The 12,695-nt window shown below is 41.5% G+C and overlaps 1 protein-coding gene across 1 annotated transcript; it reads right to left on the minus strand.

Moving 5' to 3' along the window:
• Nucleotides 1-587: 587 nt before the first annotated feature.
• Nucleotides 588-10,841, minus strand: LOC128329732 (vomeronasal type-2 receptor 26-like). Its single transcript, XM_053261345.1, has 6 exons — nucleotides 10,666-10,841; nucleotides 7,732-8,023; nucleotides 6,235-7,122; nucleotides 5,573-5,800; nucleotides 4,319-4,445; nucleotides 588-1,492 (listed from the first exon to the last, which is right to left on the minus strand). The coding sequence occupies exons 1-6, from the start codon at nucleotides 10,839-10,841 to the stop codon at nucleotides 588-590; spliced, it is 2,616 nt and encodes an 871-aa protein (XP_053117320.1).
• Nucleotides 10,842-12,695: the final 1,854 nt, after the last annotated feature.

Raw genomic sequence — 12,695 nt, forward strand, 5'->3', positions numbered from 1 at the left:
GCCCCCATCCGTCCATGCTGCCTGGGGCAGCTGCATGCCATGTGGGTGCCTGATTTGTATATCCAGGCACCTCATGTTGCTTGTCTGCAGGGAAGGTAAGGTTAACAAACCTTCCTCCTCACTCACCCTCCTGCCCTGGCTCGTGATCATGAGAAAGAGTCCAATGAATAGTCCTTCAGCAAAAGTACCAGTAGTAGAAACAAACTGGGCAACTCATATTTTATATCTTTCTTATAAGCTGCTCTCTTTTGTTGAAATCAGGCCTCAACACAATAATGTAAGACCTGGGAGAAAAAAATACAGTCCAATAACCCAGCACTGGAGGCTAAGATGGAGAATATCTCTACAGCTACCATATATCTTTCTCTTGTGCTAATAGGACTCAATGTTACAGATCCAGAATGTTTTGCATCATGCAGGCCCATGATATTTGCAGGGGGAAAGCCCCCAATTTTAATGTACTTTAATTTATCACTCTGTGCACATTTCAGAAAAAAAGAACTTCAGGACACATTCACTGGCATTTAATGGACTGACTGTATTTGAAAGAGAGTGCAAATAACTGTAATGGAGACAAACTGAGCAATTCAGATTTTATATTTTCTTATTAGCTGCTCTCTTTTGTTCAAATCAGGTCTCAACACAATAGTGTAACATTTGGGAGAAAAAATGCAGCCCAGTAACCCAGCACTGGAGGCTAAGATGGAGAAGATCTCCACAGCTACCATATATTTTCCTCTCGTGCTCAAGTAGGTTGGAACAAAGGACAGCCAAACACTGCAGAAGACCAACATGCTGAAGGTGATGAACTTGGCTTCATTGAAACTGTCAGGTAACTTCCTGGCTAGGAAGGCCACAGAGAAGCTGACAATAGCCAGAAGGCCCATGTAGCCAAGAACATAATAAAACATGACAGCTGACCCTTCATTACATTCCACTGTGATTTCTCCCGATAGTGAGTGCATGTCCAAATCTGGGAACGGAGGAGAAGTACTCAGCCAAACAGCACAAATGCCTATTTGAACAAGAGAGCAGGAAAAGACAATAGAATGCGCTAAGGTCTTCCCCATCCATTTCCGAAAAATGTTTCCTGGTTTGGAGGCCATGAAAGCCACAACCACTGTAATGGTTTTGGCCAAAACAGAAGAAACAGCAGTGGAGAAGATGATGCCAAAAGCTGGTTGGCGGAGGAAGCAGGTGATGGGTTTAGGCTGCCCAATGAATAGCAAGGAGCAGAGGAAGCAAAGGAGGAGAGAGATGAGGAGAACATAGGTGAGGCTCCGATTGTTGGCTTTGACAATGGGAGTGTCTCGCTGCTTAATAAAGATTCCGAGTACCAAAGCCGTGATAAGAGAAAAGAAAAGTGCCAAAAAGACTAAAGTGATTCCCAAAGGTTCTTCAAAAGAGAGGAAGATCACAACCTTGGGAATACATTGATCTTGGACCATGTTTGGATAGTGACCTTCTGTGCAAGAGACACAGTAATCCATGTCTGAAAGAGGAACACATTACAATTTTAAGTCTCCCGCCATTATTTTTTAGCAATAAATAACAGTTTTCCATGAATGGAAAGAACAACTTTCCAAGAAGAGTTGCAATTCTGAGAGTTACTAGAGTTCCCGATACATCTTAAATAAACACAAATTAATCACAGTTTTCCTGGCTACCTGTGTCGATAACAATCATGTGGTTTACCAAAAACATTTAACCATAGTTAAGCAGTGAAGTGAGAGAATAAGCTGGTGGTGTCAACACCATCTTTGTAGTCAATGAATTGCACCTTGATGGGGCTTCCCACATTCTCCTAAAGCATTTTCTTCCCACTATGGAGAGTTCACCACTGGTGTCCATCCCCAGCCTAAATGTTCTTTGTTCACTCATGTGTAGTTCCATGGTTCTCTGAACTGATGTACTGAGGAACCAGCACATCCGGACAGAGAACAACAGAGGAGGGATAAAGTTAAAAAGCTTTCTCAGTCCCCCAAGCTTTGCTATTGCTCTGTATAATGTCAGAGCAATTGAAGGGGAGGAACAGTCCTCTCTGCTCACCTTGTGTTGTTCCCATCATTGCAAAGGTAAGAAGAGAGTGCATTCTGGGGTTTGAGGTGGCTGCCAGAAAGGGTTATAGGGAAGGAGTTGGATTTTTCTGAGTTCAACCTTGAAAGCAAGTTGTTGGGCCTTTTGATGTTTGTCCCTCCTGTGGAGGTGTTTTTTTGAACCCCTTACCCTATGAATTAGTATTTGAGCCAAAGCTTGGGGAACTTGGCTGACATCATTTTATTTCTCTTCTCAAGTTAAGCAAGTGATTACTGACATGCACAGTATGTCAAAACAGTAGCATAAAATGGAAATAAAAACAGTAGAATAAGACAATTAAGAAAACTAATTCTAATTAAAAGCCTGTGAGAACAGGTAAATCTTGAGGGTTGTAAGACTGAGCAGAGGACATTTTTATTCTATGATTAAGTTGGCCTATGTGCCTGGCATTGGTTTCAGGATCACCAAGCAGGTATGTTCCTTGACCTGTCTGGTGATAGCTGTTTCTAGCTTTCCAGATAGCTCTTTCCAGTCATGTTCAGACAAGTTTCCAGATCCTCCCACACTTAGGTGTACCTTTCAATTTGAAAATGTCAAACTATATTTTCTGTAGTGGCATGACAGGACAGTGCCCCAATTCAGATGAGCCTCTTCCTCAATTATGCTGAAAACAGTCAGAAATAGAATGTGCTCAATAGAATGTGTGTTTTTAATGTTTCGATCGTAACACCCATGATGCAGGTTTTGAAAGTTTCATTTACATACATTCAGGACTTGACCAATACATTTATATGTCAAAGGGGGTGAAAAATTGGAATATAGGTCATCAATGGTCAAGATTCTTTTGACCGATCATCATTAGGAAGAGTGGGGAAGAAATGATGTGTGTGTGGCCGGTCAATGGTACTTAAGCTGGGGTCTGTAAAAGAGGAGGGGGCAGAGAAGAAGAGAGAAAGTTTTTAGGAACTGGCCAAGAGTCAACCGAGGCAAGGAGGAGTGGGAAGGAAATTGAGAGACCCAACCACAAGGTATGACCACAGAAAAAAAGAAAACAGGAAAGATATTATTAATCTTGAGCTGTTAACTCTGTTTTTCTATCAGAGATGTCTGGTCTTCCTGCCTGCTGAAAACCGCTTATGTTTGGTTGAGAAATAAATGCTGTTAACTTTTAACTCCTTGTCCATGTGCTTTCATGAATCTTGAAGGAACGTAAGAGCCAGCTTTTGGCAATGAACCAGCATTGCTCTATTCGAGAGTCTCCAGGCTTTTCATTCCGCCTTTGCGAGAAGGGGGCTCTGGGGCATCTCGAATCTCTTACAGGTCTTCCTGAAAACACACAGAGAAGGAGATGGTGTTATTTCAGCAGGGAGCATATTCCAAAGCCCCCGGGGCAGCCACAGAGAAAGCCCGGTCCTAGGTTGCCACTAAATGAGCTGGTGGCAATCATAACTGGACCTCTCCAGAAGATAGTAAGCGTTGGCAGGGTTCATGACAAAGGAGGTGCTCTCTTAAATACTCTGGATTCAAGCCAATAAGGGCTTTATAGGTAATAACCAGCACTTTGTATTTCACCCTGAAACATATCAGCAGCCAGTGCAGAAATGGCCTGTTTCACATAGAATTAATTCAAATTCAGTTTGAGGGCCATTTTAGTGTCCCCTTTAAATAATCAAGAGCCCTGATTGGTTTAAGAAAGGCACCAAAACAGCCAAGTTTTTTTTAACTCATTTCAAATTCAAATAAAATCTAATCAAGTTTGAATCAAATTAGTCTGTTTGTGGACTATTCAATTCAAATTTGAATTGAAATGGTCTGTTTCAATTCTTGAAACATGGTCTTGAAAATTCAATTCTTGAAAATGGTCTGTTTCAATTCACATCCTTAAAGAGAGCACCTCATTAAAAATGCTCCCCTAACTGAACCACCCTGTAGCGTGCACACCTGCTAATGGCTTTGCTCACTCTCCTTCCTTGCTTCCTTCCCGAGAGGAAGTGTGATTGCCGCAGGTAATTGAGGTGTATGTGTACCCTGTTTTGGAAATTGGGAGGTGGTGAGAGGCCCAGCATGAATGAGGGCCCAGGGCACATACCACCTGTACTCCCCTCTTAGTCTGGCTCTGCAAATAATCACCTTCTTGTTCTCACATTTGCCAAGGAAATGAAATCCCATGAATGACTCACATTTAACAATTGTCCAAATCACATGTATTTCCCACCATCAATTCCACTGAATTTTATGCACATTTGATTACATTTACATTTCTTAAATATACATCTTTTACCTTTCTGATCTGAGATCATCCCTTCTGGACACAGAGTGCAGTCATAGCAGCAAAACTTCTCCCCCTCCTTCCTTTTCCTGCTGGAACCAGGTTGGCAGTTGTCATTACACAGTGACTGAGGAGGCACCTATCATTGATCAAAAGAATGTTGGCATTCAGAAAATGCTTGGGAAGTTTTGCTTAGAGATTATTTTGTTTAGAGGAAAGCTGGTCTGGTCGTAGCAAATATGACTTGTTCCCTTAGCTAAGCAGGGTCCGCCCTGGTTGCCTATGAATGGGAGACCACATGTGAGCACTGTAAGATAGTCCCCTCAGGGGATGGAGCTGCTCTGGGAAGAGCAGAAGGTTCCAAGTTCCCTCCCTGGGATCTCTAAGAGAGGGTTGAGAGAGATTCCTGTCTGCAACCTTGGAGAAGCTGCTGCCTGTGTAGACAATACCGAGCTAGATGGACCTATGTTCTGACTTGGTATATGACAGTTTCCTATGCTCCTATTATCTACAATGAACAAGGGCTGATGGCATTGAACCATCATGTCTGCAATCAATTTTATGTCCCATTCTGTGGTTTGGATGCTTGCTATCTTTTACAGTGTACAAAGTTGAGAATATTAAATTCTCCATCTTTGCCCATATAGATGGTCCATCTGGACCATCTAGAACAAAGAGTGTCTGCTTTTTGAGGCCTTTGGTGGTGAATCCTCTCCACTTCCAGCAACTGGCGACTTTCTCCTTGGCCCTTGGTATGATGCAAATGCCCCGGGGCATGTTTCCATTTGCAGACAGGGTGATGATTCTGCAAAGGCAGAATCTGTGAGTCTGTTATCCAACTTGTTTCACGGCTGCCCAGTTGGGTGGGTGAGCATTAGTCTTTGGGTGAATTGGGGCCATCAGAACCATGCTTGATTTAGCCCATCCCAGATATCACTCCTGCCATATGCAGTTTTAGTTTTTGCTATCATAGCCCTTCTTTAGTAAGCTCTCCACCCTCCACATAATAATTTACTCCTTTGAAAAGATGATATATACAACTTGATATCACATTGTCCAGCCCAATGAATTGCATCGATGAATTAAATGTTGCATGTAGAAGGACTTAGGAACACAGGAACATAGGAAGCTGCCTTATACCGAGTCAGACCGTTGGTGCATCTATCTCAGTATTGCCTATACAAACTGGCAGTGGCAAGTTTGCTTGACTGAAATCTAAAAAGAACAGTTAAAATAAATGTAGAAACTATGTTATTATTTCCCCACCTGAGTCAAGTGTCTGTGCCACTGGATTCTGTCCTCCTTAATGGTGAGTTTTTTGCCTGGAGGAGCCTGAAGATCCAGACTTCCAACTTGGACCCTGACATATGAGTTATTTGGGAAAGTGACCAAGTTTGTCATATCAAAACCAGATACTAATTCTCCATGTTCATTAAATCTAATTTCTTCCTCAGCACTATTGTTGAATGAGATTCTCTGAAGCCATGAGTGGAGCTAATTAGAAAGCAAAAGAGAAGCAACAGACTGAGAAGTATCAGAGAAATTCCCTGCATGATTCTGTCCCCCCCCCCTTTCCTTTAGGAGAAAAGTTGTTTATGAACACAGCATTTTTTAAACTGTTACATGGTTATCACACTGACTCATATTGTACTTTAAGTTCCAAATGCTGAGTGAAGGGAATGGGACACGCGACTCAGGGTTAATGGAGATGAACCAACATTGGAAACTACCTGTGGAAGAGAAATTAGGTTATAAATATTGTGGTTTTATGGCATCAGGATCTGGAAAGGGAAGTAACTTAAGTGATGAATGAGAGAAAAAGAGGATGACCATGTTCTGAGAAGAGATTTCATGGTCAATGGCATACTGACACTTTCATCTATAGTCATCATTCCTGGGTCGAAATAACAGTACTGAATAAACATTACCTGCCAGGGTTCCACATTCCAAGGTGCCTGTCTGCCCTCATCCTCTATTACCCTGTGTTTGGACCAAGATGAGTACATGGCATGTAAAGCATGTGCCAGAGCATAGACAGCATTATAGATACTGTAGCTATGACCAGTCATGCTCATTTCAAAAAAAGGTGCTGGAAGACTCTCCAATTTCTGCTTCCCACTGCATGATTCAGAGACATCTGTTGGCTGATCAGAATTAGGAATAAAGCAATCAAATGCTTGCTCCCAAAAATCTGTGATGAAGCCATCTCCTTTTGTCCTTAAAGGGTTTAGAAGCTGAAGAAACAGTTGGAATCGTAGAATCTCCTTTGTGTGGATTGTGAAGGAAATTGCACCATCAAATGTTTGCATACTAAAAATCCTTAGAAATGTGGTTAATGTGAAATCAATTTGGGCTGTGGTAATCCACACCTTTCCTGTGGCATGTTTCTCCATAGAGAAGTCTGAGAAGTCTGTGAGAGAATTCAGGGCTCTTCTCAGTATAATGCTTGCCAACCTCCTAATGGATAAACTTTCTCCATATATAACAACTGCATTAGCTTTGCTTTCTAAGAGAAGTGGAATGTCATTGAGATAATTATTGAATATATCAGCCATGCTAGTGTATCGGTGGATCTTTGGAACGGTTTCTGTGAAAGCTGAACAGATTCCATTCAGAGAAAGCTTCGACTCCAAGACCTTCAAGAAATTTTGTCCTGCATCATCATCTTGAGTAATAAGCCCAATCCATTTCCATCCAAAATGCTGAAGCAACTCAACTATTCCCAGGTACAGAACATCATCATTGGGGACCATGTGATAAAAAGAAGGGGAATGGGTTCCATCACTCACAGTTGATTGAAATGAGCCATAGGACAGCTAAAAAAAGGTACAGACTTTTCTGTGAGGCGATAGATGTATCTGAATATCTGAGAGGTATATTCGATGTGTATCCTTACCAATCTACTTGCTGCTTATGTATAAACACCATCAACAATTTTGTGTGCACAATGGACGATGAGTTATTTTAGCAGACGCTTCTTCCTTCTGCACATTTCTGTGCCTCCTGAAAATATGTCCATGGAGGACCAGCCCCCCAAATATTTTGGAGAGGAACAGAGGGATTGACAAAAATTGCTTCTCCCCTGTTGTGCCCACAAAATGTTGTTCAATGTGTGCAATGTCAATCTGGATGTCATTGTCAACCAATATATTTAAGCTTATTTGGAGTGATTTGCCTATAAGAGACACAGGACAGAGATTTGGTTGCTTTTTTTAAACCCACACATTTTGAAGCAGAAAAAATAATGGTCTGCTCAGGAAAACCAAATTATTCCTCAGCAATTCCACATAGTTTACCTCCTTGTCCTTTTTCAGCCATCTCTCCTTGTGTTTCTAAATCATTAAATAGAAATGAAAAGCAAGCAAGAAACTGTATTAGGTGTGATGTTCTGGAAAATCCCCACAGTTGACATGAATAAGTCTCACCTGTGGAATCTTGTAAATACTTAAGATGCCTGCCATTAGTGAGGATGTATCAAAGTCTAGTCCACCAATGACTCCTATTAGATTGTTCTGGATACCACATTTGTAGTTGGGAACAAAAGTGTGTGATTTGAAGAGCAGATCCAAAGTGGTACGGTAGGTCATCTTTGCATTGGTGAAGCTGTCGTGGATGTGGAACCCAAGTGTAATATTGGGCAGGATTTGGGGATTCTCATTGAGCTCATTGACTGCAAATGCCAAGGTCAGGATGTGCTGGTAGAACTTTGTCACCACACTGCAAATAAAGTGACTTGCTGTTTTATGGGAGAATCAAAGAAGGTACAAAATCATATGACTGTATTGATCCAATCTGACCGCCATAGGAACGTATGAAGCAGCCTTCAACTGAAACAGACCATTGGTCCATCTAGCTTGGTATTGTCTATAGTAACTGGCAATTGTTCTCCAAGGTTGCAGGCAGGAGGTCTTTCCCAGACCTACTTGGAGATGCTCCCAGGAATTGAAATTAGGACCTTCTCTATGCAAAGCAGATGCTTGACTACTAAGCTATGACTCCATTCATGTCAACTGCCTGATTGTAAGGAGACAGCACAATCCATGAAAGATACTCATTAAAAAATTCCCTTGGAAACAAGAGGCATTTATCATGACTAAATTTTATTGGATTTTTGGGGTAGTACAAAACATGCCAATAATCAGCTGTAATCATGTCTACATGTATCAGAACTTCTATATTATGAACATATTCCTGTGGAATTTATAAAATAGGTTTCTCAGTTCCACTTCATTGTTATTATTGCTACACAGATTTTCAATATTTTGGGGATGGGACCATAACTTGGTGGCAGTGCATTTAGTTTGCATGCAGAAGGTCCCAGGTCAACCCCTGGCATCTCTAGATAAGGCTGAGAAAGTTTCTGGCTAAAGTCTTGGAGACAGACACTGCCAGTCAGAGTAGACAGTACAGTGCCAGATGGACCCAAGGTCTAACTCGGTATAAGGCAGTAACCTATGTTCTTGTCATCTTCACAGAATGAACCAGGATTAGAATACCTAAGCTTAGGGGTGTTCTGGGTGGGGGAGAACCTATATGCTGCAGTTCCCACATGGTAAGTTTATACTTTTCAAGTACTTTGGGTTAAAAATAAAACTCCTGTAATTGCTACATTAGACATCTAATGTTAGGTTGTTTTACAGGCAACAAGAAATCCTTAGATAATAAGCAGTAAAAATGTTTAAGAATTCTTTTCTTAAAAATTCAGAAAAAATGCTGCCTTAGAGGGCTAAGTTAAGTGTTTGTGTGTGTGTGTGTGTACTCAGTTCATAAGACATGGAGGCCCTTCACACAATCAAAAACTGTGTTCTACGCGGGTTTGGGAGCTGTGTGTGCTCCCAGTTTTTAGTTGTGTGGAAGCAAGGTATGAGGAAAACCTGGGAAGTTTTTCCTCCTGCTATACTTCCACACAATCACTTCTACCTGGTTTTTCCTATTACCTTAATTCCACACAACAAAAAAACTGGGAGCACACACAGCTCCCAAATCCAGGTAGAGCACAGTTTTTGTTTGTGTGAATGACCACTTGATCTATAACAATCATGTAGGTGTTGTGGACGTGCCTTAACAACGTATGGTACACATTTTTAGTCTTTAGAAAAATGGTAAAGGTAAAGTGTGCCGTCAAGTCAGTGTTGACTTCTGGTGACCACAGAGCCCAGTGGTTGTCTTTGGTAGAGTATAGGAGGGGTTTACCATTGCCATCTCCTGCACAGTATGAGATGATGCCTTTCAGCATCTTCCTATTTTGCTGCTGCCCGATATAGGTGTTTGTCTGGAAAACATACTAGCAGGGATTCGAACTAGCAACCTCTGGCTTGCTAGTCAAGTCATTTCCCCACTGCACCATTCGGTGGCTCTAGAAAAATGGACCTCAATTGAAATTCTTTCTATATATGAATCACTAAAGGAATCAATAAAGGAAATCACAGATGACAATGATGGGTTGAAGCATACCTGACTCATCTTGTAATCTTTTGATGTTATACAAGACAGTAAAGAAAACCTCAGAATATTGGCTAGATTTTGGAATTTCTAAGAGACCTTATTGATGCTTTCAATGTCATATTATATATGTATGCATCAGATAAATTTATTTTAAGGTGTTTATTTGGATGGACATTTGGCTGATTCTTTTCTAGTTGGTTAATAATATTATACATAGCAATATAAAGAATATTACTTTTTCGCTCTTAACTATATGATTTATCAGAATGACTTGTTGCATATTTAGGGGTGCCCCCCCACCCGCCTTTTTATCTCATATACCCGTCTTGCATAAATGACACAATAGAAATAGCACAGGAAATTTTTTTTAAAAATCCACATTTCATCAAAAATAGGAAAGCTCTGGTAGAGAGTGATTGGCTCATGAGAGGGTCATGGTTTATGATGAACATTTATATACTGCTTTTCACAAAAGTTCCCAAAGCAGTTTACATATAAATAAATAAATAAATAGAAAATGGCCTCCTGTCCCCAAAGGGCTCACAACCTAAAAAAAGAAACATAAAAGAGACACCACTAACAGCCATTGGAGGGATGCTGTGCTGGGGATGGATAGGGCCAGTTGCTCTCCCCCTGCTCAATAAAGAGAATCACCACTTTTAAAAGGTGCCTCTTTTGTTCAGTTAGCAGGGATGCTGCTAAAAGATGCCAGTGCAAAAAGACCAGATGTGAAAAGGCATTTGGGTCTTTTATTTTTAAATCAATCACAATTATTCACTCATTAAAAAAAACCAAGCAATACCACTGAGTTTTTTTCCAAAAGTATCCAAACATGTTGCAGCCTTACAAACCTAAAGAATCAGTAGAATAATATCAATAGCTCACTTTATACAGGTAAACATTTATTTCCTTACAACGGTATGTCAAATATCTCCTCCGAAGGATGTTGGTGGAACTCAATTTTGGGGAAAAGATACAGGCTATGAGAAGCCATCCCACCAATAAGGACATCACCTGGTTGGTACCACTCCTGTGGAATATGTACAGCGGCATTTCCAATACACTTCATGGTATCTTCCTTGCATACCATTTCAGGGAATAACAGAAGCAGTGGCGGAAGAAGCAATAACAACAACATCAGAAAATCCACTGTTGTAGCCTGATATAAATTTATTTCCTAGACACAAAGTACCTTGCTTTTTTCTACATCATCACAAGCATCTGCCTGATTTAAAGAAGCTGGCTTGGATGGCAGCTACTCTCACAAAGGGGAAAAAATGTATACTTATCCTAAACCTCGTGTTCTAAAAGCTAGCAGACAACAGAAATCCAACCTATCCAATGAAAGAGGGGAAAGTTTTCATATGATAGAGCCCTGCCTGCCTCTTCTTTCTAACTAAAGTTGCTCAGTGGAAAAGTGCGGGCTTTTATGACCATTTTGCTTTGCATTTTGAATGTTGTTTTTCCCCTCTTTACACTAACTTTCAATGTCATTGAAATGTAGTCAAGGAACATTAATTGCCCACAGGAGAGTCTGATAAATAAAAGGCATGTCCTCACTTGTTCAGTGATGTTAGGTTCCCTGCGGCATCATCAGTTCCAGAACTGCTGAAGCAAACATGTTTGTCAGATCTCACAAAACATTACTTTTTGAGAAGTCAGTGAGGCTATTCTCACAATGGGGGGAAACCGAGGAGCCCAGCCTGGTTTCCCCCCCATTGTGAGAACCACTGGGCTAGCAGGCGAGCCCAGTGATTCTCTGGCAGCTAGCCCGCCAAAGTAGCCTTCCCCTTAAATGAGGTTAGTGGAGTGAGCACTCCGCTAAACCCATTTTGGCAGTCATGAGGTGACTCATGAGGATACCTCCTCCGGGAGGCTAAAACAAGCCTCCTGGTCTCGGGGGTCTCCAGGATGCCCCGTGCACCCCCATGGGGCATTCTGGGACTTCCAGGGGCTGGGCATCCCCCAATCCCCATGGCCTCTATGGGCTCCATCACATCCAGGGCTCCGTGGGTCCTCGTCTGCGGGGAGAGCGGGATTGGCCCGCTTTCCGTGCCTTACCCACCCAGGCGCTACACACTGCTCGTGTGTAGAGCCTCAATGAAGAATTTGCATTTCCTTGGACATCTGGTTTTCTTCCACTCTTGATTATATTTAAATTATTGTTTTAAGAGCTTTGTTATTATTGCAGTATTATTGCTGTTAGCTGCCTTAAGGATCTTTCAGCACAATAATAAGAAATGCAATATGTAAGGGAAATGAATGCATTATGCAGAACTTTTATACTTTCTCTTTATTAGTTGCTCCTTTTTGTTCAAGTCAGGTCTCAGCACAATAATGTAACATTTTGGGGAAAAGATGCATCCCAGTAACCCAGCACTGGAGGCTGAGATGGATAAAATCTCAACAGCCACCGTGTATTTTCCTGTTGTGCTCAGGTAGGTTGGAACAAAAGATAGCCAAACACTGCAAAAGACCAGCATGTTGAAGGTGATGAATTTGACTTCATTGAAACTGTCAGGTAACTTCCTGGTTAGGAAGGCCACAGAGAAGCTGACAATAGCCAGAAGGCCCATGTAGCCCAGGTCACAATAAAACATGGTGATTGACCCTTCATTACATTCCACTATCATTTCTTCAGACAGGGAATGCATGTTCAAATCTGGGAATGGGGGAGAAGTACCCAACCAAACAACACAAATGATGAACTGAATAAGGGAGCAGGTCAAGACAATAGAATATGCCAACCTTTTCCCTACCCATTTTCGGAAAATGTTTCTTGGTTTTGAGGCCATGAAAGCCACAACCACTGTAATGGTTTTGGCCAAAACAGAAGTAACAGCAATAGAGAAGATGATGCCAAACACTGTTTGTCGAAGAAGGCAGGTCGCCTGTTTAGGCCATCCAATGAATAGCAATGAAGAGAGGAAGCAAAGGAGGAGAG

Source organism: Hemicordylus capensis, chromosome 6 (assembly GCF_027244095.1).
Source record: "Hemicordylus capensis ecotype Gifberg chromosome 6, rHemCap1.1.pri, whole genome shotgun sequence".
Taxonomy (NCBI): domain Eukaryota; kingdom Metazoa; phylum Chordata; class Lepidosauria; order Squamata; family Cordylidae; genus Hemicordylus; species Hemicordylus capensis.